Source organism: Siniperca chuatsi, linkage group LG12 (genome assembly GCF_020085105.1).
Source record: "Siniperca chuatsi isolate FFG_IHB_CAS linkage group LG12, ASM2008510v1, whole genome shotgun sequence".
NCBI classification, from domain to species: Eukaryota; Metazoa; Chordata; class Actinopteri; order Centrarchiformes; family Sinipercidae; genus Siniperca; species Siniperca chuatsi.
In genome coordinates this window covers 5,779,629-5,804,805 of record NC_058053.1, presented here as the reverse complement: position 1 = coordinate 5,804,805, position 25,177 = coordinate 5,779,629, and the positions used below count along the sequence as shown (strand labels likewise).

At 39.5% G+C, this 25,177-nt stretch overlaps 1 protein-coding gene across 2 annotated transcripts in view; it reads left to right on the top strand.

Annotated features, from left to right (window-relative positions):
• The window catches only part of tmeff2a (transmembrane protein with EGF-like and two follistatin-like domains 2a), a 111,393-nt gene that overhangs the window by 69,466 nt on the left and 16,750 nt on the right, over positions 1–25,177 (top strand). For both annotated transcript variants that reach the window (XM_044217263.1, XM_044217262.1), the window contains exon 5: positions 22,209–22,305. In XM_044217263.1, coding sequence (XP_044073198.1) covers positions 22,209–22,305 — 97 coding nt within the window. The remainder of the gene's footprint in view (positions 1–22,208; positions 22,306–25,177) is intronic.

Below are 25,177 nucleotides of genomic sequence, written 5' to 3'. Positions count from 1 at the left end.
TCCTTTCCTTTTCTAGATTTTGGATTCCAAGCTCAATTGATGTTCATTTTAGAGTTTCTCCTTCCCCAGATCATTTTCCTCAAGTTACAATTTGGTCAACTCCCAGATTTCTGTAATCTCGCCAGCTGTCATTTCCTTTGTCAGATGCGAGCTAGCGCAGCTCATTAGAGACCGTGTGTGGCTGGATGATGCTAGCAAAGCAATTTGAGCCACGAGCTGACAGAGAGATGTTGGCCTCAATTCCAGGTATGAAGAAAGAAAGAAAGAAAGAAAGAAAGAAAGAAAGAAAGAAAGAAAGAAAGAAAGAAAGAAAGAAAGAAAGAAAGAAAGAAAGAAAGAAAGAAAGAAAGAAAGAAAGAAAGAAAGAAAGAGGGAGAGAAAAGAAAGAAAGGATAGAGAGGAGTCACATTATGGTTTCTCTTGTGGGTCATTGTACCACGGAGAAGAACATTTTCTCATTTGCTTGAAGATAATTGCAGTAGTTATTATTCTGCTGATGCTCAGTTAAGCAGTAACCCAGAACAGGTAATTTTATATGGGACTTATATTCATAGCTAAGGTGTAATATTGGCTGGACACCTTTTCGATATTTTTGTGTTTGTTTTTTCTCATCTTATCGTTTGCAGAAGCCATTAATATAGTAAGCCATGACAGAAGAGCAATAGAGTAGGGAGAGAGAGAGTGGTTTTGGGAAGGGGGGGCACAATGCAAATACTACCTAGAATTTTTAAAATAGTAGAAATGCAAGTTAGTTAGTTAGTTGTAGTGTTAATATTAATAAATTAATAATAATAGGAATGACAGCTATAGGAAATATAATGTCAGTATTAGTAACAGAGCCAATAACAACAACTGTAGTAGCAGTTGTCGAGCAGGAACATGGGGGCAGCAAGTGGCCCACAACCAAGATCCAGACTCTGCAGCTCCGGAGGCAGAAATACCTGCTGAAAGCGACAGAAGGAGAGAGGAGAGAAACGAGAAGACACATAACTACAGGAGAGAGAAGATGTCGAGTTAGTAACATGCAGTAATGGGATAAAAATGCATACAGATGGAGAGCGAGAGAGGAGAGAGGTGCATCATGGGAATTCTACCGGCAGTCTAGGCCTATAGCAGCATAACTAAGGGATGGTTCAGGGCTCACCTGAGCCAGCCCTAACTATAAGATTTATCAAAGAGGAAAGTCTTAAGCCTACTCTACTATGTGGAGATGGTGTCTGCCTCATGAACAGAAACTGGGACCTGATTCCACAGGAGAGGAGCTTGATAACTGAAGGCTCTGGCTCCCATTCTACTTTTGGAGAATCTAGGAACCAAAAGTAACCCTGCATTCTACAAGTGCAGTGTTCTAGTCGGGTAAATTATGAGATCTTTAAGATATGATGGTGCCTGACCATTAAAAGCTTTGTAGATGAGGAGAAGGATTTTAAATTCTATTCGGGATTTTACAGGGAGCCAGTGCAGAGAAGCTAATATTGGAGAAATAGGATCTCTTTTCCTAGTTCTTGTCAGTACACGTGCCGCAGCATTCTGGATCAACTGGAGAGTCTTAAGGGATTTATTCAGGCAGCCTGATAATAAGGAATTGAAATAGTCCAACCTAGAAGTAACAAATGTATGCACTAGTTTTTCGGCATTATTTTGAGACAGGATGTGCCTGATTTTTGCAACGTTGCATAGTTGAAAGAAGGCAGTCCTTGAAGTTTGTTTCATGTGGGAGTTAAAGGACAAATGCTGATCAACGATAACTCAGAGGTTCCTTACAGTGGTGCTGGAGGCCAGGGCAATGCCGTCTAGAGTAACTATATCTTTAGATAATGTGTCTCAGAGGTGTTTGGGGCAAAGTACAATAACTTCAGTTTTGTCTGAGTTTAACATTAGAAAAATGCAGGTCTTCCAGGTCTTTATGTCCTTAAGGCATGAATGAAGTTTAGCTAACTGGTTTGTTTAATCTGGCTTGATCTACACATATAATTGGGTATCATCCGCATAACAGTGAAAGTTTATGGAGTGTTTCCTAATTATATTGCTAGAGGAAGCATATATAAGGTGAATAGAATCGGTCCAAGCACAGAGCCTTGTGGAACTCCATGACTAACTTGGTGTGCATGGAGGACTCACCGTTAATATGTACAAACTGAGATCGACCAGCTTAGTGCGGCTCCTTTAATGCCAGTTACATGTTCCAGTCTCTGTAATACGATGTGATGATCAATGGCGTTGAATGCAGCACTAAGATCTAACAAGTACAGAGACAAGTCCATTGTCTGATGCAAATAAAAGGTAATTTTTCACCAGTGCTGTCTCTGTGCTATGATGCACTCTAAATCCTGACTGAAAATCCTCAAATAAACTATTGTTATTTAGAAAGTCACACAACTGTTTGGCAACTGCTTTCTCAAGGATCTTAGAGAGAAAGGTAAGGTTAGATATAGGTCTATAGTTGGCTAAAACCCCTGGATCAAGAGTGGGCTTTTTAAGAAGCGGTTTAATTGCAGCTACTTTAAAGGATTGTGGTACATAGCCTGTTAATAAAGACAGATTGATCATATCCAGTAAAGAATTGCTAACTAAGGGTAAAACATCTTTAATCAGCCTAGTTGGAATGGGGTCTAAGAGATAGGTTGATGGCTTAAATAAATTAATCATTGAAGTTAGTTGAAGAAGGTCGATAGGAGCAAAGCAGTCAAAATATATATCAGGCTTTACAGTTGTTTCTAAGGTTCCTTTGTTTGAAGTTAAGTCGGTACACGTTGAAGGCAGGACTTGATTAATTTTTTCTCTAATAGTTAAAATTTTATTATTGAAGAAACTCATGAAGTCGTTACTACTGAGGGCTATAGGAATACATTATTCAATAGAGCTATGTCTCTCTGTCAGCCTGGCTACAGTGCTGAGAAGTTTTTATTTTCTTCTATTAATCAAGTTTTTGTGATGTTTGCTTTAATTTGCGGGTTTGGGGGTTATACCATGGAGCTAACCTTCTTTGTTTTATTATCTTCTTTTTTAGAATCGAGTGTCGTTCGCAGTGAGCCTGCAGCACTATCAACTAGATGGTCAATTTGGGAGGGGCTGCGATTTGCATAGGAGTCCTCTGTTATATTAAGACATAACATTGAATTAAATGCAGATAGGATTGCTTCCTTGAATCTAGTCACAGCAATATCAGACAGACATCTAGAGTAAGAGTTTTTGCCTAATGGCATGTAGTCCAGTAATAGCAGTTCAAAAGTTATTAAATAAAGGTCCGATAAAGAAGGATTCTGTGGAAAGACTATTAAATGTTCAATTTCAATGCCATATACCAGAACAAGGGTTCTGTGTGGTTAAAACAGTGAGTGGCTTCATGTACACTCTGGCAAAAGCCAATCGAATCTAATAATGAGATAAACGCAGTACTAAGGCTATCATTTTCAACATCCACATGAATATTGAAATCACCTATAATAATTGCTTTATCTATTTTAAGGACTAAACTTGATAAAAACTCTGAGAATTCAGATAAAAATTCAGAATACGGACCAGGAGCGCGGTACAATACAACAAATAGATAGCTATCATGTTTTCCAGGTTGGGTGTGAAAGACTAAGAACAAGGCTTTCGAATGAGTTAAGATTTAGTTATGATTTAGGTTTAGGGTTGATTAATAGGCTTGAGTCGAAGATGGTTATATTAATATGACTGGGCGGAGTGAATTCATTTAGGCTAACATATTCTTCATGACCCAGCCAAGTTTCAGTAAGACAAAATAGGTCAATATGATACTCTGATATTAAATCGTTCACTAGTACAGCTTTAGATGACAGAGATCTGATGTTTAAGAGTCCACGTTTAATTCTCCTATTTTGTTGTGCTATTTCAGCGTTTTTGTTTAGGTTTTTAAGTATAACTCCTCTTCTGTTAACTTTTGGTTTTATTAATTTAAGTGGTCGGGGGGCAGACACCGTCACTAAGGGTGGGTAACTGAGAAGCGTGTAGGACTGCAACTCTGCCTCCTTGTCTCAACTCTGAGTTGTCAGAGCAGATGATTATATTACAACAGTTATTGACCTAACAGTGGGCATTTATTATATTTATTTATTTTACAGTTAACATTAGAAATCATGACATGGTACTGGCCTATAGATAAATAGATATACAGTAAATATTGTACACTAAGGTTTGATTTTATCTACAGTGTTTATCTACATTTGGATAGGTCTCAGTTTGCTTTAAAGTGTAAAAACAATGTACAATGTGAAACATTTTTCATTCTAGTTTAGCTTCAATATACAGTATTTTCCTTTGCAGCTGTGTCTGTAATATTTCCCCCTTAACCTAAATACAGTTTGAATCATCATAAGCCAAAGGCGCCATTTCTGATTCTTTTCATCAACAGTGCAAATGAGCTTTCCACTCACTCTCTGGAGGCCTTCGACAGCGTTGTGCTCCATATGTAAACATCTGAAGGCTGTTTATTTGTGGGCTTCAACACTCGTCCCAGGAGGAGTGGGCAAATCCCTTGTGGCACTAAAGTGGGAGGAAACTCTGTGCGTGCTAAAGACTTTGTGTTTTGAGAGCAGAACTCATAGGTTGTGCTTTGGGAATGCCCAGCGTGACTGGCAGTTTATTTACATTAGAGAAGCAGATCATATTGTGGGTTGAAATGGTGGATTGGCAGTAAAGGGACAGGCGGCATGTTTATTTACTGCCTGAAATTGCATCTACAGGAGCAATGGAAAGTGCTCAGATTAAAAGTACTGCATGATGACTAGTGAAGAAAAGATTTATTTGTTCAGCAAAGGCCTCTAATCAGTACAGTACATCGTGAGAAAAGGACTAGCGTTCCATACCATTTTGAAAATCAACGTCTTGATACACTTTTTCTTTTGTCCTCCTCAACCTATCCAACATATTTATTTTAAATGGGAAGTCAATCTACCTCATCTCTTTAAGCTTCAGTTAGTTTTAATTTAATTTTTTATCATATTTCCCAAAAACAACCTCTTGAGTATATCAACTGTAATGTACAATGGGTGGAGATAATGGTTCGACTTTGAGTCACGTCCTGCCCTCAAAGGACATCTATTTAGGTTTCTCTCTGTGGCGAAACTGGTATTTCTGCTTCTTCTTTGCTGGATTTCTTCCTGTATGAATTCCTCATTCTTTCTTTGTTTTTTATTGGCAGTTACTGTAATACACAGACTAAGCTTAGACAAAAAAATTAAGATTCAAATTTTTTCTGCTATTTAAACACACACAATATGTTAAATGTCGCCTCCACTTAAAAATGTGTTTTGCTAATTGTTACATTACTGTGAAGAATGGTGTACACACAGATTTGAGTTTGAAGAGGCTTTTCACATTTATCTACTGGAGGTGAAAAGTTTCTCTGTACTCACCTTAAATCTCAGTTTAACACGTGTACAAACAAGATGATTCTGTGACATCACAACTAGTTCGGAAACCAATTGAGGTCCAATATGCAAAGTGTGATGTGTAAACTTGAAACCTCCAGTGCACATACACTGAGACTGGATTTAACAGTGTAGTAGGAGATGTTATGTGTCTAGTAGTTAAACTTCTGAAATTAACAATATTTACATATTTTTTTATTTAATGAGGGAGAAGGAGTAAATGTAATTATAAGAATTTTTAACAAGGTAACTGAACCACCCTATTCGATACTAATTCTTTTTCCAAACTTTTTAAAAACAGTGTTTATATACAGTGGTGTGCAAAAGTGTTTGCCCCCTTCCTGATTTCTTATTTTTTTACATGTTTGTCACACTTAAATCTTTCAGCTCATCAAACAAATTTAAATATTAGTCAAAAATAGCAGAAGTAAATACAAAATGCAGTTTTTAAATGAAGGTTGTTATTATTAAGGGAAAACAAAATCCAAACCTACATGGCCCTGTGTGAAATAATGATTACCCCGTAAACCTAATAACTGGTTGGGCCACCCTTAGCAGCAACAACTGCAATTCAGCGTTTGCGATAACTTGTAATGAGTCTTTTACAGCGCTGTGGATCTGTGATCAACCTGTGTTGCATCAAAACACATCAGCATGGCTTGTATGAAAGTAAAAATGTTCATAACCACAAAAAACACAAGAATTAACTTTGGTGTCTGAGCTTCTTTTCTGTGTTGGAATATTGCCCTGCCACATTTCTCCTGCTCTCAATGCTTTTCACTGCCATGGAAAACTCAGTCAATCCAAGAACAGACTCAAATTCAAATTCATTGGCAGAAAGAACATTGTTCTCATGTTTTTGCAGTGCAATCAATAAGGAAACTAAACTTGTACGCACTTTTTGAAGCAAATCAATTTGAAGTGCTTTATAGACAATTTATAGCCAAATCGATATTTTAAGTTACATAAATGAAAAATATTAAATAAAGCCAAATACTGAATAGAACAAAAAATTCCACCATACATACATCAAGACAATAGGCCCACCTATAGAACCTTGTACAACATGCAATGTTTGTACCTTTGTTGCACAGCGTCATCTTTATTGGATTGTTTTTGTCATTCTCAACAATAACTGCATTAAATGAGGCTACCTGTGGGAAAGAAAAGTAGAAATATCTTAAAAGTGTTTATGTCTACTGCTGCCATGTGGTAAAGATGAGCACTTTTGACTACCACAACTAACTGGCGAACATAGTGGAGCGTTTAGCAACTATAGAGCCAGATATTTATCTTGGGAGATGGTGGAGAAATGAAATGACAAAATACTTTGTTTGTACTTGCCCCTTAGAACGATGCCTAGAAGCGCTTTCTTTTTTATTATTATTATTGTTCTTTTGGGCTTTTTTGCCCAGGAGATGACATGCAGCAAAGGGCCGTGGGCTGGATTTAAACCCAAGCAGCTGTGGTAAGGACTTAGCCTTGGTACATGGGAGGTGCTCTACCATGATGTGACAACCCTAACGGTTACAAATTTAAATAAAATAATTCTGTTTTATGATGTGACAGCGCTATGATTAAGGTTTGGTTATGTAAAGGTACAAAAACGACTTTAGGGAAACATCATGATTTGGGTTAAAATTGCTACTTTGTTCAGGTTAGGGGAGCTTCGTCATGGTTACAATAATAAAAACATGGTCAAAGGTGGAGTATGCGATTCTGGAGAAATCCAATACCATGACAAATACCATGACATAGAGCGAACAACAACACAGTTATGGGTTAGCTAGCTAGGTTGTGGTATTAGCAAACTTCCACTACAGTTGCTGCCGTGAAGCTAACAGCCAGGTTAGATCATGGTCATGATGGTCATAAAAAAAACAACTCTAAACATATGTCATTTTCGGGCACCTGCTGAAACGACTGATGCTGCTGTTCTTCCTGGGAGGACATTCTCAAACCAAACCAGAGCTAAATTGAACTCACATTGTGAGCCACAGTTTGCCAACAGGTTCATCCAATGTCATAATGAAGCACAAGCTACTGCGCCGATGAATTACATTTTCTTTATTATAATTTTGTTACAGTGCAGATATTTGTGCTGTCAGATATCTCTGTGTGACCACCACAGAGTGACCACCGGCTCTTGCCTCTTCCATCCTTTTCCTCCCACTAATATCCTCCACATCCTGATACGGCTTTACTCCTCCTCCCTTTTCACCAGCTCCTTTCCTTTTGCCTGGTCTGATCCCCAAACCTCTATCCCCTGTAGCTCTCTCTTTAGCCCCAGCCAATCCTCTCTGGTGGTCTTGTGCACACAGGATTAGCCATTAGCTCGTAGTTTTCTCTTCCTCTTTCTCCCGAGACCAAACCCTGCCACCACTCACCCGCTGTCCGGCTGAACAAGGCTCCTTTCCAACACTCAGCGGTGCGAGATTGGCCCCGCAGGCTGGTGCCGAGATTAGACGTGACATGGTGGGGCTCAGTGGGCAGCCAGCTGACACCGGTGGAGTTGGTATGGAGTAGTTGCAGGCTGGAAGTTGACATTTTCTGTCACCAGTGTATAATGGGGCAAGCAGGTGATGAGGACAGAAGGGGCATTACTGCGCCAAGATCAGTAAAGTGTGTGTTTGCCCAGTGACAGAGGGGTCACTAGATGAGAATGTCAGGGGAGTGTCTGCTCAGAGAAGGTGTGCATGCAGGTCCATACATTGTTCTATCTACAGTATAGATCAAGTCTATATTTTTGTTGACCTTGATCCAACTTAAAGAATCGCTACACAATTTTGTTAAGTTTATTGTAATACAATACTCAAATGCCATTTGGAAGTTGAAAGAGTTATTGGTTACTATAATCATTCCTTCTGTCCTTATGGAAATTAAGCCTTCGTAGCACGAGTACACTACACTGTCAGATGAGGAAGAAAATCCCCAGTCTTGGTTCTGTGCAAAATTATATTCTTAAAGGTTCAGTGTTACATTCAATGTTACTCACAAAAACACAATGTGTCTAATGCAAGAACATATATTCTTATCCTAAAACTCTCTTACTTTCTTCTGTGATGTTTGCTCCTGTACACGTGTTCCAAGTCGGATTCAACAAACTCTGTTACCTCTGTAAATTCACGGTTTCAGCCTGATGAATGCCACCTGTTCATGAGGAGGTGCGCATTCATGAGATTTGATCATTAGCATAATCTACAACCCTAAAATTGCCATTTAAGGCTCCCTGTTCTGCTCCGTTTGTTGGGAAGTGTCATTCGCAAAAATGTTACCAAAGAGTAAAAAAAAATAATAATAATTTCAGACTGTGGAGCTTCATGTCCAGCCAATTAGTAAACAAAATGTAACACATCTAACTGAGTCAGAGGTCGTATTAGAGGATCTGGAACAATTAGTACAGCTGTCAATGTTGTGTCATCAGAGCAGAGCTGTACTGTGACAAACAAATAAAGATGGATTTATTGAACATGAAGTTAGATGCTTATAACAACGCTATGAGAGCGGAGAGAGTGAACCAAAACAGTAAAGTTGCCGGCTGGATAGATAAATAATGAGCTGAAACTCTTCAAAAAAAAGCTCCATAAAGCCGAGGGGGCTGCAGATTTGGGTAATAATTCTCTATTGATTTGTAACTACAAACAACCCCTTTCAATGACTTGTATGACAGGTTTGGACCACTTGTGAATTTTGTTCACATCTAAAAGAAAATTTTAGGTATAAGGAAATTGAAGAATGCCACAAATTCTTAAATCACTCGTACATGCAAGAACGAATCTGTTTGTACCAGTGCTTCTTGCATAATGGCCATTGTGTGTAATGCAAAGGTGTTGTGTGTTTGTTTTCTTTCTCTTCCTTAGTTTTTTAATCCATTGTTTATAGCCATAGCTTGCAGTCTTCTTTTTGCTGCATTTGTTGGCGCATTGCTACCAATGTTGCATTACTGCCACCAACTGTTGATCATCAGAATAGCGTGAAACCAGTGGCATGATGTTATTCGCGTTGACTGCATGCTCGTTTGTATGCATGTGTGTCCTCATTTCTGCAAAATACAACCAAAACAGGGACCTAGTGTTAAAAACATTGCTTCATAACACTACTAGTGGTCAAAAACTTCACAAAGTACCTTACTGAAGCTAATATGAGCCTCCAGCAGTCTGAATTACTCAAATCAAGTGGGTTTCTTCCAAAGTTTGTGTTTTTACAACATTTTTATGCATCCTGGTAGTCGCATGTAGGTTTGTTGCCAGGACACAACACTGGCAATAAACCTCCATCTGCCAGGACAAAGATCCACTTGATTTGTGTAACTCAGACTGTTAAAGCCTCATATTAGCTTCAGCTGAACTTTAGAATGCATTTTTGCACAGAGTGAAGATTGTGGACCGCCATCTTTTGCAGTGTTGTCGCTCTAGTAAGGGATCTGTTCTCGGCCGGTATAGACAGGCGCAATGATTGCAGCAACCAGTAACTCTTTCAGTATACAAATGAAATGTGAGTTTTGTATTGAGGCTTGAAAATAAATCCAAACCTATATTTTAAGATTTGCTAGCTGTAGTTATAAAATTCAATGAATTCAGAATGTGAAAATGTCTTAAAAATTGCATGGGCTGCAAACAGTTAATCAATACAATTAAATAAAAAAAATGTAAAAAAAACATTTTTGAAAAAAGAAACAAAAATCTGAAATGTCAGTATAAATCCATATACAGATACATATACTGCATATACATACTGTAAACCCCCCAGTGTGAAATGTCTGCAGCCAGGAAGCTCGTTGTATTGGGTCAGTTATATTCATCGCTTTAGTCCCTAATTACTGGTTACTGTTTGCTAGGGTGCTTCTCTGAGTGCTTTGCTGATCATTTCAGGGGATAGGATTGAAATGTCTGGTGTTTGAGACTGTATGCCCTTGCACTCTGTCTGCTTCTGGTGATAAACTAAATTTGTGGTTGATGGCAGCATAGATTTCCAGCAGAGTTTACATTTTATCAATCTGTTGTGTGTCAGACTTGAAGTAACAGCACCACCGACGTCTTGTTACCTCGTTTTGTCACAATAATTCTTTATGTGTATGATTGTTATGGCTGTTGAGCTGCTGCTTTCTTTGCCGTGACTTTCGTCTGAAGGAGCGCTCATATTTTCTGTCTATCCGACTTTTGATACAAAAACAATAACGTGCGTTTTTTTTTTTTAGCAATGCATTCCTATAGGAGGTGTGCTAGCCATTCCTAAAGGACTACCATAGAAATGGCATTGTATATTTTTTGCAGTCAGCCAGGGTCAAAAGGCTTTGAAATACCCAATATCACTGCCAAAGTGCCCTAAAGCATTGCATTAAATGACAATCTCCTTCATGGGCACTGACAACCTTGGGCTGACATTTTCATACAAAATATCTGTGTACAAGGCAAAATTGTATTTTATCAATTGATTTACAAAGTGGATGATTAAATAAGCTACTTTTCTTTTTTTGTTGCTTTGATTTTTCATCATAGGTCACAAACAAATGTACAGTGTATGTATACAGTACATAAATATGTACCTTGAGCCTTTTTCTCCATGACCATGCATGCAGAAACAGACTTTTACACACAAGGGCACTCATGTATTTGTGTTGCTTTACCTATGAAGACTTTCGCTTGACCACATTCATAAATGTTTTAATCAACGTGTGCCTAATGCTAACCCCATGCTAACTTTAACAGTAAAGCTCAGTCACAATCCCTGCCATATCATACACACAACATAATGATTACTATATGCTAAACCATCCACATTTTCAATCCTTGTGAGGATCTTTTAATACTCATTCACACAAAAACACTCAAATAAAAGCACGCACATAAACACTTTGTCTTGCTCTCTCTGTCTTTCCTTATTGTTTTTAGTCATTGGTGAGCTGCTGTGTTGTTTGTTTGCCATGTGGGCTCGCCAGCTGCAAGAAGAGGAATCAGGGTCTGGTGTGTTGCCAGCTGAACAGTAGGATTATGGATGGATTTGCCTTGCCTAGTCGGGACTGGATGTTTCTTTCGGTTTAACTTTGAGCCATCAACCTAGTCAGCAGCAGCGGCTTGTCAAAATAATCACAATGACAAGCCACATGGACAGCAACAACACTAGTTGGAATGACAGAAAACCTAAAGTCCAACCCAGTTTCTAGGTTAGCTTGTGCTCCACGTAGCCTTCATTGCAGTTTGTTTGTGCATAAAAGCCTTCTTTCATTGATCTTTTTGAAGGCTCAAACATATGATACTGAGCTCTTGTATCCATAATGTAAATGTGTATCTAATACTGGAATTGTTACATTTGAGCCCCTGTCATTTGAATATAGATAAAACAGCAGTTTGTTAGCATTTAAGTACACCCCCTGGAGGTTTTGATTAGTTCGACATTTTTGGAAATTTGCTTATTTGCTTTCTTGTTAAATGAGAAGATCAATACCACTCTCCGAGAGGAAATTAGCTTACCATAATGACTGGAAGCAGGGGGAAACAGCTAGCATAGCTCTGTCCAATATCACATTTTTACAGTTCAGATACAACATGTTAGTGAGTTTAAGAGGTGCTGGTAGGCATTTTTTTACTTTGGACAGAGCCAGGCTAGCTGTATCCCCACTTCTGTTTTTTTTTTTATGATAAGCTAGCTAATTGTCTCCCGGCTCTAACTCCATATAATATATAACAGATATGAGAGTAGCAGCTTCTCCCCATCCTTCTCTCAGCAAGAAAGCAAATCAATTTCCCAAAATGTCAAACTATCGCTTTAAGTCGCATTTGAGGCATACGGTGGCCTATAGGAGCTGTATTTTGACAAGTAGACAAACATTCTGGTGAAAACCAGTTTTGGCTGTATAAATGTTTTGGGTAATTTTCAACATACAACCACAGTATAATGAAGTGTGTCTCAGTTCATACCCACTGAAGCTCTATACTGTAGCATAGGTCAGGGTGGGCTATTTGTGGACCCTAGTAGCCACATGGGACAGGATTGCAGAAGGACCACTCTACAAACAAGAGTGCACCACAAGGGTGAATAGAAAAAGATAGAGACAGAGAAACAGAGGATGTTTGTTACTCCCTGCCAGCTCATTCCTGTATATTCTCCACATTGTGCTGGGGCTTGCATGGAGAAAAAATATGCCAAGGTTAGAGAGGCCTAGTGCAAGTGCGAACTGCAAGGGGAAATTAATTGAATTTCCAACAAGCATGCTGATGTGAGAAATGGTTAGGAAATTCAAAATCCTTGTGAGCTGTGTATATGAGGACAAATAATGGAGTAATGGAAGGAAGGAGAGATGGGCAAAAAGAAAAACATTGGCCAAATAATGCAGATCCATTTCATTTTGATGCCTTGGTGGTACTATCTGCCACATTCATGTAAAATTAAACAGACCCGAAATTAAGCAGAAATAAAGGGAAGACTGATTTAATGTGGTTGATGAAAATAATAGCCCTTCCAGCCACTGTCCAGGGTGTAGTGCTGCCTAAGGCCCAAAGTCACTGGGATAGGCTCCAGTCACCCGCATTAGTAAACCAAGCAAACTTAAAATGGATGGATGGATGGATGGATGGGTGTCCTCTTTAGGGAGGAATGGCCAGCATTGCTTTCTCCCTGTGTTATTTGAAGTCCAATGTGACTTGCTTTAGGCTAGTTCAGCGTATTTCCGGATTATAACAGGAATCTTGTCTGGGACACAACACAGGAAGGGACTGTTCAAAAAAAGGGCCATAGCAAATATAGAGGAAGAAAGGCACAAAAGCTGATTCCACACCCTGTTGTTGGCAAAGCAGTGCACTGTAAAATGCTTTTTGCATAATACTGAGCCGTTCCAAATTCCAGATGTCCAGTACTTACTTCATAGATTGTAGTTTTTATGGTATAAATCAACATAAACACTAGTATTTTTAGTGATTTTTATTTCTCTTGTAAAGGCACATGACTATTTGAGAGACTATATAAAGACACAACCTCAGATACCTCTCTGATTCACAGAGTCACACTAGTCTGTACTTGTCGCTGTGTGTGTGTGCATGTTCTCAAAAAGTAGGGAATGAATTATTATTCCTTAATGTGAGCTGTCAAAAAATGTACAGTGTAATTTGGTATGGATACTAAAACTTAAAGGAATACATTGACATTGTTTGAATTATGCTTATTTGCTTTCTTGTCAAGAGTCAGATGGGAAGATCGATATCAATCCCATGTCTGTGTATTCTGTAACTATGTGTAACTATGGAGCTAGTGCCAGGAGGTGATTAGCTTAGCTTAGCATAAAGACTGGAAGCAGGGGGAAACTGCTAATCTGGCTCAGTCCAAAGTTTAAAAATACGTCTACCAGCACATTTAAAGCCCACTAATCAATACATATGTAATTTATTTAATCCGTACCCAAACAGTAAAAACTGTTATGTGGGGTTTATGGGGAGTAATGTAACTGTTTCTTAGCAACAAGTGTATTTTTAACCTTTGGACAGAGCCAGGCATGCTGTTTCCTCCTGTTTCAAGCCTTTATGCTATGCTAAGCTAAGCTCATTGCCTCCTGGTTCCTAGCTCCATAGTTAATGATATCGTCATCTCACTCTCAGCAAGAGAGTGAATTAGCATATATCCTAAAATGTCAATTTTTTCTCAAAAGTTCTTTTTTCTGCCCTAACCAGGATACAATCAAGGTGCCTAACAAACAGCACGTTCTGCTAAATATCAATGTCCATCAAAATGTGGTATTAAATCACTTACACATAGTCAAGAACTACACACAGGCCATACTCTGTCTCACTCATGTTTAATTAAGAATATAGAAAATAGGAGGTGTAGACATGCCACTTCTAAAGTTTTTTGAGCAACCTGAATGCACTTTTCCAGAGCTCTGGTTGACTTGAAAGACAGTCACTGAGCCATTCAGGTGAGAGGAGAACAGAATGCAGAGTCTAATCCTCTCAAAGCTGGGAAAGATGACGTTTTAAAGCCATAATTCCTCTTTTTAATCTATTCAGAAAGGCCCTGACCCAGTTGGGGACCTTGTTCATGGATTCATTAACTGCTGCACAGTCACTACCAATGGTAGTTGTACCTGGCTGCAGCTGCTCATAGGTACTTTGGGATTTGGGGCAGTAAGTCAGAGGTCATTTTGTTTGTGTTTTGCTTGAGGTTTGAATTTGAATTAAGCAAATTGTGTTAAGAGTTTTATTTTTATTGGCTTGTTCAGGGGACAGGGAGGATTTTAGACAAACAATCATGGACACAACTGAAGTTGCCCTGTAGCCAAGCTATCTTGATTTACATTCCCCAGATCCAGCAATGCAGGTATACAATATTGTCTGTTGTTAAAGTACAAATAAAAGGGGCTGCACTGACTGCTTACCTGTCTGAACAGCTGACATCTTTGAAATTAAGTGGCTACATTTTCGAAAGGCTGAACTTGTCCGATGTTAGTTTGACAAACAGTAGCTAATGCATTTTGCATACAGTAGCCTGTCATGTACTCATTAAGCCACTCAGTCTAATTCATTTTAACATATTATATGCTGAATGTACTTCTCTGAAGGTCCTGTTGAGATTGTTTCTTATTGTGAATAGTAAAAAGTTGAGAGAATGAGAAAGATTTTGAGTGACAACTGATACAACAACAAACATTGCAACCAGTGATTCCCAAAGTCAAAACTCCAGCAACACTTTATTTATTTATTTACTTAATTGCCAGACAGAAATGTTTCAGGTTTCAGCTTTCATCAGGGTCATCAGGTCATCAGAGTAATGTCATCACAAATTATTAATAGCTGCTTTCAGTTGCTCAGAAAGCACAAGAATCCATTTTCTTGTCAAATGCTGTGATCATTGGAGCCTGTAAGATGTGGCAGGCAAGTTATTTAACAAAAAGTCGGTTGCGGTAAATAAGTAAATAAGAATCAGAAAAACATTATTGTCCATGGCAAAGCGATGGAAATTGGCCTTTGACATGGCTCTGCCATTGAACCACAAACTACCTGCGAAAGGAATGAAGAGAATCAACAATATGTTGTGACAGTAAAGCTGCAAGGTCGCAAGTGAATCATCTCTTCAGCATGCACCAGCATGCCTCAATTACAAATGGTCGCTGTCATTTTTGATTGGGTCTTGATAAAACATGAGAGCAAGCCAGTAATAAATCCACCTCAGTGAGGACATTAGCTGAGTAACTTAGGCGCTGGGGCAAAACACACTCACTGCAGCTCAACAGCATCCCTCCTTGTATTATTTCGCTGTGCAGTTATAAACAAGGATATTTACAATCAATCTTTTCTGAATGAGAGGTCAATCCCACCCACCTCTTGAATTGGATGGACATTGGAAAGCCTTGCTATTTCACTTGTCAAAGTGAAGCAAATTTTGGTCTGACCGCACCTTCAATCAAGTTAACGAAGAGTCAAAATGTGATGCCTTTATGTCAGTGGAATGTAAACAAAAAATGCTGTGTGTCCTCATTTCCGACCTTTTAAGATATTGCTTGATGGATTTTATGTTGGTCACAGGAGTATGACTACATGGAGGATGTTTTGTGTTTCCCTGCCAATGCCCACCAAGCCTTTTGATAGTATCATTATTTATATCACAGTCATTATTGCCCCGTGCCTGATTCATTTTGTCATTTGCGTCACTGGAACAACCGCCCTTGGCTCACTTTTTGGCAGAGCTTGGCTTCTCCTCATCGGCCTCATGGCTGACAAATGACTTTGTGAAAAGCGATATGGTCTCCTGCAGGGAAAAAAAGAATAGAAATTGAATCCTGGCGTCTGTCGTCAGTCTCATCTGTCATCTTTTCAATATTGATGTCCATTATGTTTATAGATTATTTGGCTGTCTTCTGTTCTCTGGCCCAGCTCGCCCTGTCAGATCGGCCACTTGGGGCAGCGGCCCGTTGATAATGCCATTTTGATTGATGGGTTTCATAGTTTAATTGTCAGTAGGGCCTTCTTTTAATGGAGCTCCCCACACAACTGAAAGACTACATCTTAGAGTCAGATTTCAAACTGCATGTACCGCTTGCAGTGTGATGCAGATACAATGTGACCGTACCATAGATTCGGTGTCATCATCCCGGGCCATTATCAGCTGTTTGGCTCATGTTTATTGCTTCCTGTATCACCTTTCATGGATCACATGTCCGTTTACGGGAAGAAAACAGCCCTCAATCAGATTTATCACACCTGCCAATAGGCATAATTTTGTTTAGCTGGCATGGTGCAATTATTCTGTGGCTTGTATACAAGTTTTTGGAACACTGCAATTGAGTATATGTATTAGGAATAAATGTATTAGGTGCACGTAGCTAAAACTAATGCAGTCTAATACAACAGCCCTGCACCTTCATGTAGGTCATAATGTTTATTTTTTGTTAAAACTGAGAGTGTTGATTCAACTTAATGGAAATTTTGAAGGCTGTAGTTTGTGCTGCTGTTTGTATTTTGTTATAGTGAGAGTTGTTTCTAATATTTTGTCTACCTCATTTGTATCAGTGAGGGTGGGCTATGGCATACATTCTACAAGGTGTTTCACTGTCCTATTGTTCTGTATGGGATGTTTCTACATGAGTGCATCTGCATTGATGAATCCTGTCATTAAATCATTATTTGTTATTGTCCTTAACTAATTGTCCATGTGCAATATCCATACCAGCTTACAATAGGGATTTCATGCATGTAAAAGGCCATATTATGATATTATAACACACGGCCATCACACTTGCACATATGAACCAATCAAATCAGTAAAATGCTCCAGGGAGTTTGAATAAATTGCTTTAAACATGTTTAGTCTGGACCCAGTCTGGACCCTTTTGAAGGGTGGTTCAGTAACAATAGTGAGCCATGTGGGGTTTACACTGAATCTGTTACAGCGACCACACACACAGCCATATGTAGGGTGCATCAGCCCATGTCTCTTTCACATTCCTCTCCTCTCAGTCTCTCCCCAGTGTGTTTGCAACCAAGGTCGTAGTGGTCTTGCTGTGTTTTCCAGGGGTGTGTGGGCTTCATTCATCATCCATATGATAGCCGCATGCTAGAGTGCCCTAAATCTCCTGTCTGTGTTTGGGTGTGTGTCTTTGTGCGTGTGTGTGCTCACTCAAAGAAATTGTCTCTTGTTCTCTCCGTATGCTCGCTCAAATGAATTATCTCTCTTCCTGTCTTTCTCCCTAAAACTCCCTTTTTGTTTCACTGATATATCTATATGCAGAAAGCGCCAACACACCATGTACATGCAGTACAGTATATGCTCATGTAGAAACATTTTGCTAATAATGTTATATACTGTAAAATCCAGAGCAAGATGAGATAGTGTGAGGAAGAAAGAAAGGCAGACAAAGAACAAGAAAGAAAACAAAATCATTTACCTTACTGTACTGTGTTCTTCATTTCAAACCAATGCTTCGTATCTTATACTTATATAAGGATGACTGTTGTGTAGCTCTATAATGTCGTCTGCCCTCTGAATGCATTTTGGATGTAGTTGACATGCTTGCTCTCTGATTGGTGCTTTTCATAGACTTGTCTCAAGGTGTGTTCAGACTGAATGCAAGATGGGATTGCAGATCAAGTCGATGCAAAAACATAGGCAGATATAAACATATGTACATAACATAATGTTGTAGTGGGCAGCGTGAATAGAATTTAATGGAGTTGAAAATGAACTTGAGTGTGTGAAAATTTTGCGCTTATCTCAAAGTTTCATGACTCCCAATTCACGAACGTATGGAGACAAAAAGAAGAGGAGAGTAGTCTGAATGAAATTATCAGAAATGTTTGGGCTGTTTAAGCTGTTTTGGGTGAATAAACAAATGGCAGATTTGCTTGGAATGTTCCTTTTGTCATAATGTAGTTTTAAAGTCACATTGTAGTTGACTGATCAGCTGTTAGACCTTCCAGATGTACTTAACCTGAAATCGCTTTAAGCTAATGTGCAAATGGCAATGGACATGCATTGCTTCCACTGACAAATGCATTTTTAAAAATTCATAAACTGAAGTTATTTGCTATATCATCACAGAATTTTTTTTTAGTTTGCCATGCACAGTGCCTGTCCCTTGTTCTATTTTACAACTTACTGTAGCTGAACCAGTCAAGCAGTGCTTGTTCTCACCAGAGCAACTAAGCCAGCTGCTGCAGTTAAATGAGCTCAGAGCTTGTCATGCTGGTGTCCTCCTTCACAGCAAACCTTTCCCATTTTCTATGGGAAAATTGGTGAGTGCATGGCTAGCATGACCAGTGGAGTCTCAGGTTTAAATGCAGAAGTCATGGTATTGAATTCTGTTATCTCTTTATGTGAATTTGTGTGCATACATATATGCATATAGTATTTACAGAGTGGCCAAGCTTAAGGAGATTAAAGACAATCTTTAAGCCCTGGATGATGCTCCACAGCACCTTTGCGAACCATTTGTGCTCCTCTGTTGTTTTTTCTCTTATTCTGCTTATCTCCCCTTTACCTCATCATTTCACTTTAATCTCTTCTTCTCTTCCTAGTAACTTAATCTTAACTTTTTCTTGGCTTTGCTCTCTCTTCTTCTCTCCCCTTCCTGTTGTGGTAAAGTCACACAAAAGCTACACTTACAAAGAGGAAGTATTGTTTTTATTAAAGTGAACTAAAAAGGTGTGAAAAGGAACAAAGAAAAGAAAGGATTTGGTAGAGATGAAGTTGAGGGTAGGGCAGTAGTCACGGAGGAGGCCAGTCGACCGGTCTGGTCCAAGCGTGGATCGATACTAGGTGATGTAGGACCTGGTGGGGGGTGATTGTGGGGGCAGTAGAAAGGCTAATCATTTCAGTCATTACCCAGCCATGTCTCCTGATTCTAGGATTAGCAGACGCAAAAACAGGGGAGGTGTTGTGTTAGTGCTACAGGAGACTCTATCAGGGATTTGAGGAGTGGAAAACACTGCCTGTCCCCAGTCGCCTTTGGTAATTGTGCCTGCAGTACCGTGTATGGTGATCTGGGGAAGAGTGTGTGAGATAGTGTGCATACAAGATGTGTTAGCTGGGAGAAAAGGGCAGAAAGAAGAGGGAAATGAGACAATGTTGGCATTTGTGTTGTGAGTGTATGTGCACACATGTAAGAAATACGAGCAGGCATACAGAATCGTGTACAGTCTCTCTCTCTCTTTCTCTCTCTCTCTCTCGCTCTCGTAGCAGAGGTGAGTCGTGGGAGAGCTGAACATGATTGCCTGCCCACAAGCCTTTATGTGGAGCTGATCATTTGACAGAGTACAGAGCAGCTAGAGGGACTGGCTAGCTCCGGTGCCTGCGAGAGCCCTGTGAAAATTTCACACACCACAACATACAAGACAGGTGGAAATAAGGGAAACTACATTTACGTAAGTGGTCAAAGAGTCACAAGTGGTTAATTCAATCATCTGCGGTCCCAGTCTGATGTGAGACAAAAAAACAAGCCCATTTAATTGAACTGTCATGCACAGTTGAACACTTGAGAACAATGCTGACAACATGCCTTGAAAGTATATGAATTAAGAATGGATGACATGGAATTGCAGGTGTTGCTTGCATTATTGTGTTTTAAAGTGGAACTTCGCCAATTTTACACATCAAGATCAGCTTGAAGAGTAGTACTCAGCCTGTGAGCAGTACTGTGAGTTGTATAATGTCTCCTGTGGCTCAGGAGGAAATAATAACCCTTGTGCTGGAGACAACAAATTTATAACTGCCTTACAAACTGGGAGTATATAATTTGAAAGACATGGACATTTACCAGGGCAGAGAGGGTCTAACGAAAATATGCTATCGAGTTACATTATGGTAAGTGTAGGCTCTAGAGTTTTCTTTTGTTTCAGGTCTCTTTGATAGCATTTCCCAACTGTTTCATTTTTATTTGTTTTTTTTTATAATAAGCATAACAAATAACACATTTCTCCTACTATATATTTCCCACAATGCAACTTGATGCATATTTCATTAGACCCTCCCTGTGAAAATCTGTCCTTTCAAACCTCACACCTCCTGTTTGTAACAGAGTTTTTCTTTTAAAAATTGTAAGTTTTGATCCCTAGCCTGATGAGATCATCAGGGTTATTTTTCAAACTTTGGAAAGCTCACTTGGGAGCTACAGAGGTCCCTTTAATGAAATGAGATACAAAGTGGACACATTTCTTTATACTGATGTGTGACCAGGTGTTTCCCCTCTGATTTCTGTCAGGAGCTGATGGATCTCAGTGGTGAACTGAAATTTTACAGATAAAGTTTTGTTAAGCTACGATGAGATTCATGATATCAGTAGCAGAGACAGCCAACACAGCTCATTATTATTAATATATTTAATATTATTTAGCCATACCTTTTTAGGCTCGTTTCCACCAGCGCGGGTGGGAGGGGTGGGGTTGGACTTTAAATAGAGTAGATTCTAGAATCATATAGGACAATTTTTGCTGACATGGTTGCAGCGAAGACTATTTGGCATTCAAGCTTCACTGGTGGACTATGCGCCAACGCAGCTTCACACCTTGTATTCTTGTCAGTCCTGTGACCTGAAGGTAAAGCAAACCAAAGCTGTGAATACAGAATGTACATCTCACCACCTGATTGCAAATTTTCAGCATTCAGAGGACCTGCTGCCTCACCGCCATGGCTGCTTTCCAACACCTGCAGCTTCAGACACAGCTTCAAAAGGAATAAACATTGAAAGCAAAGGCAGAACATTTAGGAGCTTAACATCCTCAGCAAAGGAACTTTTCACTCTTGTAGGCTGCATTGTGTTTTTGGACACAGGCAAAAGAGGCGAATGAAGCTGTTGGGATAATCTGACCCAACAGCCACAAAATCCAAGCTGAGAGTTATGGAGGAGGCAAGTCAAATGCTAACTAGATTCAGCAGTGAAAGACGGCGAAGTAAAGTTAACTGACTTTGACCTTAAAATAAGAGTCAAACTCAACTTAAGCTTGACAGCGGAAAATCAGGTTAGACCTCTCTACCAGAGTTCTTTCCAATTCATCCAGCGTGTCGCCAGGGATCACAAGTAATAACAAAAGTTTCAGAAGGGAAAATGAAAGAGGAGACACAAGGGAGCAGTGCATGGTGGCAGCAGTGTGGGAGTCTGTGCATGTGTGTGTGTGTGTTGGGGAGATTAAAGATATGACATGGGGAAATGATGCCAAGTTCCACCTCTTCGTCTTCTTTTCCAAAGTTGTCCTCATGGGCCCTAGTAAGTTTAAAAATAGAGCTTTTCTAATGGAGAAGAGGGCCAAGGGGAAAGAGAAGAAGAAAGAAAGCATGCAGAGACTTGTGCGGAGTCCTCTGTGGTAGGAGAATGCAATTTGAGATTGGCCAGATTGCTTTTTTTTTGACCCCCGGCTGCTCATGAGGCGTGATTTGCACCAGCGGGGTCCCTAAGCCGCCATAAGCCTGACGCCAGTACCCACACCACCGCCAAGAAGTCGTCACACTCACAGCGCGAGACAATCAGTGCGATGAAATAAAAGAGGGACTCCAAAGAGATCAGCGGGGATATTGGGAGTGATAGATGAGAGTCAGGCGAAGAGTAGAAGAGCGTGGAGAAAAGGGGAAGAAGTGAAAGGATGAAGGAGTTAGCTTCGGTGGGATTATGGTGGGATATGGCAGAATGTAAATGCACTTGAGTTGTCCAAGTCTGAATTCTCACGGTCACATTGCATTTTAAGAGGTGCATTGTTACGGGCCTTTGTTACAGGTTTGTCCTCCCTCTGAATGAACCAGTTGGGTTTTAGACAAATATAGTCACAGACAGGAAGTGTTACAAATCTGTCTTGGATGAAACAAGTGTTGAATGTTTTCCTCTGTCCCTTTCTGTCTTAGATGGAGAGGGCTCAGCCGAGGCAGGGCAGAAGGAAACGTCCACCTGTGATATTTGCCAGTTTGGGGCTGAGTGTGATGTCGACGCAGAGGATGTTTGGTGAGTTTGCACACACAAACACACAAAATGCTTGGAACTGTATTTTTTTGTCAAAGCCATGAGACACCAGTTGACCTACACAGCTAAACTCAAGTCATCTTGACACCTTTAAACATTTTCTATCAAAAAATACCCTATTTGTTATTTGAAACATTTTAATAAGTTTGAACACTAAGAATTTAGATTAGAACTCTTCTATATACTGCACACCCCCGCCGCTGAACACCCACTGAGGTTTAGTGCATGTTTGACCATTTCATTTAACCTCAATTACTAGAGCAGGGCACAGAGAGAAAGGAGATTTTCGCTTATTCTGGAAATCCAATTACTATCCTTACAGGACTTGGCAATGTCAGGCCAAAAATGACTTTGACTCACACAAGGAAAACTAGTTCAGTGAAGAAATAACGTTTGTCAGAAATGTAACCATTAATTGCAGATGAGACGGATGCAGGTAATGTGTTATCGGCTCCCCTGCATGCATTACTAAGGAAGCAGCTGAAAACATCCTCAGGGGTACATAATAAACATGCGAGTACAGAGCCCAGTTAGATGAAGGCTCAACTGGTGAACTGTTTCCAGCACTAGACAGTAGCATCAGTGTATTTGCTTTCTACAGCATGAATGAAGCTTATATGAACCACCATTACTGATTCGGTGTGGAACAAGGATCAGCTGCTATCAGCAAAAGGAAGGCAGCGCTTATAAGAAATCCCAGACGTACCGCTAGAAATTAGAAGTGCCCTGAGAGTATGACTCTATCAAACTGCTTGATGTAATGGAAAGATAATGTACCCTGGTGTGCAATAACCGTAATGCCAAGGAACGGTTTCATGATGCATTCTGAGCCTTGTTGCAAATACCAAACAGCTGGATTCCACTCCTCCTGATGCCACCTACTTTCACAAATGCACCTTAATATTCTACTACAACACAGAAATGGATTTATTGGCAATTTCTTAATCCCTGAAGGTAGAATTCATAAAGCCACAACAGCACAATGTACTGTCGATGTGCGCACACAAAACTGAAAACATAAAAGAAAATGCAGCCTTGAGCATATGCAGGATAACTGGAACAAAGACAATTACATACCGTTGTACGTTTGCCTCCACAATAAGAAGACAATTGACCAGACAAGAGAGGCAGCCTAAGTCAATAATGTATCTCGTTAAAAAAGCAGTTGACATAAACAGACATATGAATATTTCAGTGTCCCTTCTTGTAAAACGGAAACTACAAGTAGTCTTTAATCTTTAAAAAGCCCAAAGGTGTTTTATAAGAATGTTTCTGGTGAATAATCAGACCGGTAATTGCCATCCAACAGCAGGTAATTTTCATCAAACAGCAGCCAACCACTGGCGTAGCGTAGGATCATTTTGATTGAAATGACTATGATTCTAATCAGGCGGCAGCTGATTTTAATCAAATAAACTGTCAGTTAATCAAACAATGAGTGGAGGGAGATGACTGTAATCAAGGGCCAGGTGACGGTAAAGTGATGTGTTTATAATAATGCATTATTCTTATTTTCATACAAACAATACAGAGTGATAAATAAATGCTGTTCTGTAAATTGTGAGCAACTGTATGAAGTGTTGTGATGTTTCTAGGATATGTGGGACTCAAAGTAGCCTGATAATCAGACTGAAGTGCCATTTTGTTTTCACTTCATTATTCAGTCTGACGTTTTATTCATGTTAGTCGTGTTCTGCTTGGGAGAGGTTTTTCATTTTGCCCTAACCAATCAGTAGTTAATGATTTATCCATCCTGCCAATGTTGTATTCAACCGACACAGAAGCTTCGTAAGAGTTTGCCAAGACCAATTAACTTTTGTTATGTTGATCCAAGAAACATTCAGAATTTTAAATGACTTGTTCGACTTTTTGGGAAATCTTCTTATTCACTTTCTTAGTTAGATGAGAAGAGCAATACCACTCTCATGTCTGTAAGGTAAATAAGAAGCTACAACCAGGAGAAGGTTAGCATAGCTTAGCATAAAGAAACAGCCCCAGTAAAACTACAACTTGTCATTTTTTACACTTAACAGTTATTGTACGAATGAAAGAAACTTGCTAATTAATGAGGCTTTGTTACCTTTGGGCAGGCTAGCTGTTTCCTGCTACTTCCAGTCTTGCTAATTTAAGGTAACAGACCGCTGGCTGTAGCTTCATATTTAATGGAAAGGTATGAGAGTGGTGTTGATCTTCTCATCTAACTCTCAGCAAGAAAGTTAATAGATGTATTTTCCAACATTTCAAACTATTCCTTTAAAAGTTGTTGTTTCTGTCAGGATCAGACTGTATGGTCACTGTGTCAGATTAGGTGATCATGGAGTCATAATTCGTGCTGTAACTTGGCCAACAGACATGGCTACACATTAGATCCCGACCAATCATAGCTTGCTGTCTTTCATGACTTGCATGACATAGTACAAGTGGAAGCATGACCTTTGCAATTGAGTCGATCCCATCACCGCCTGATGCCGTTTTTGTGGCCATTTTTCTGGCTTTGGCACAGGAAGATGGCCTCCACATTCTTAATCCCACCTAAAAAGCTCTGATTGGCTGATTGAGCACAACATTAATTTATTTGAATCGCTGAAAAAATGTGTGAAGCAATTCAGAGGTCTGGAACCATGCTAGACGAAGAGCCACCATGCACTGAATGCATTACTTTTCATACTGTAAACAAATGTCGAGCCACTCGTAACTACTGGTGGCGTCAACAATTTTCTATGTTGCCTTGGTGAAAAATAATCCATCAATGTGTTCTGTGAAATTGTGACAGGACATTTTGATGTTTTCTTTTATCTTGTATACCTGATTATTATTTTTATACAATTTGACAGCATACAATTCAATTCAGGAG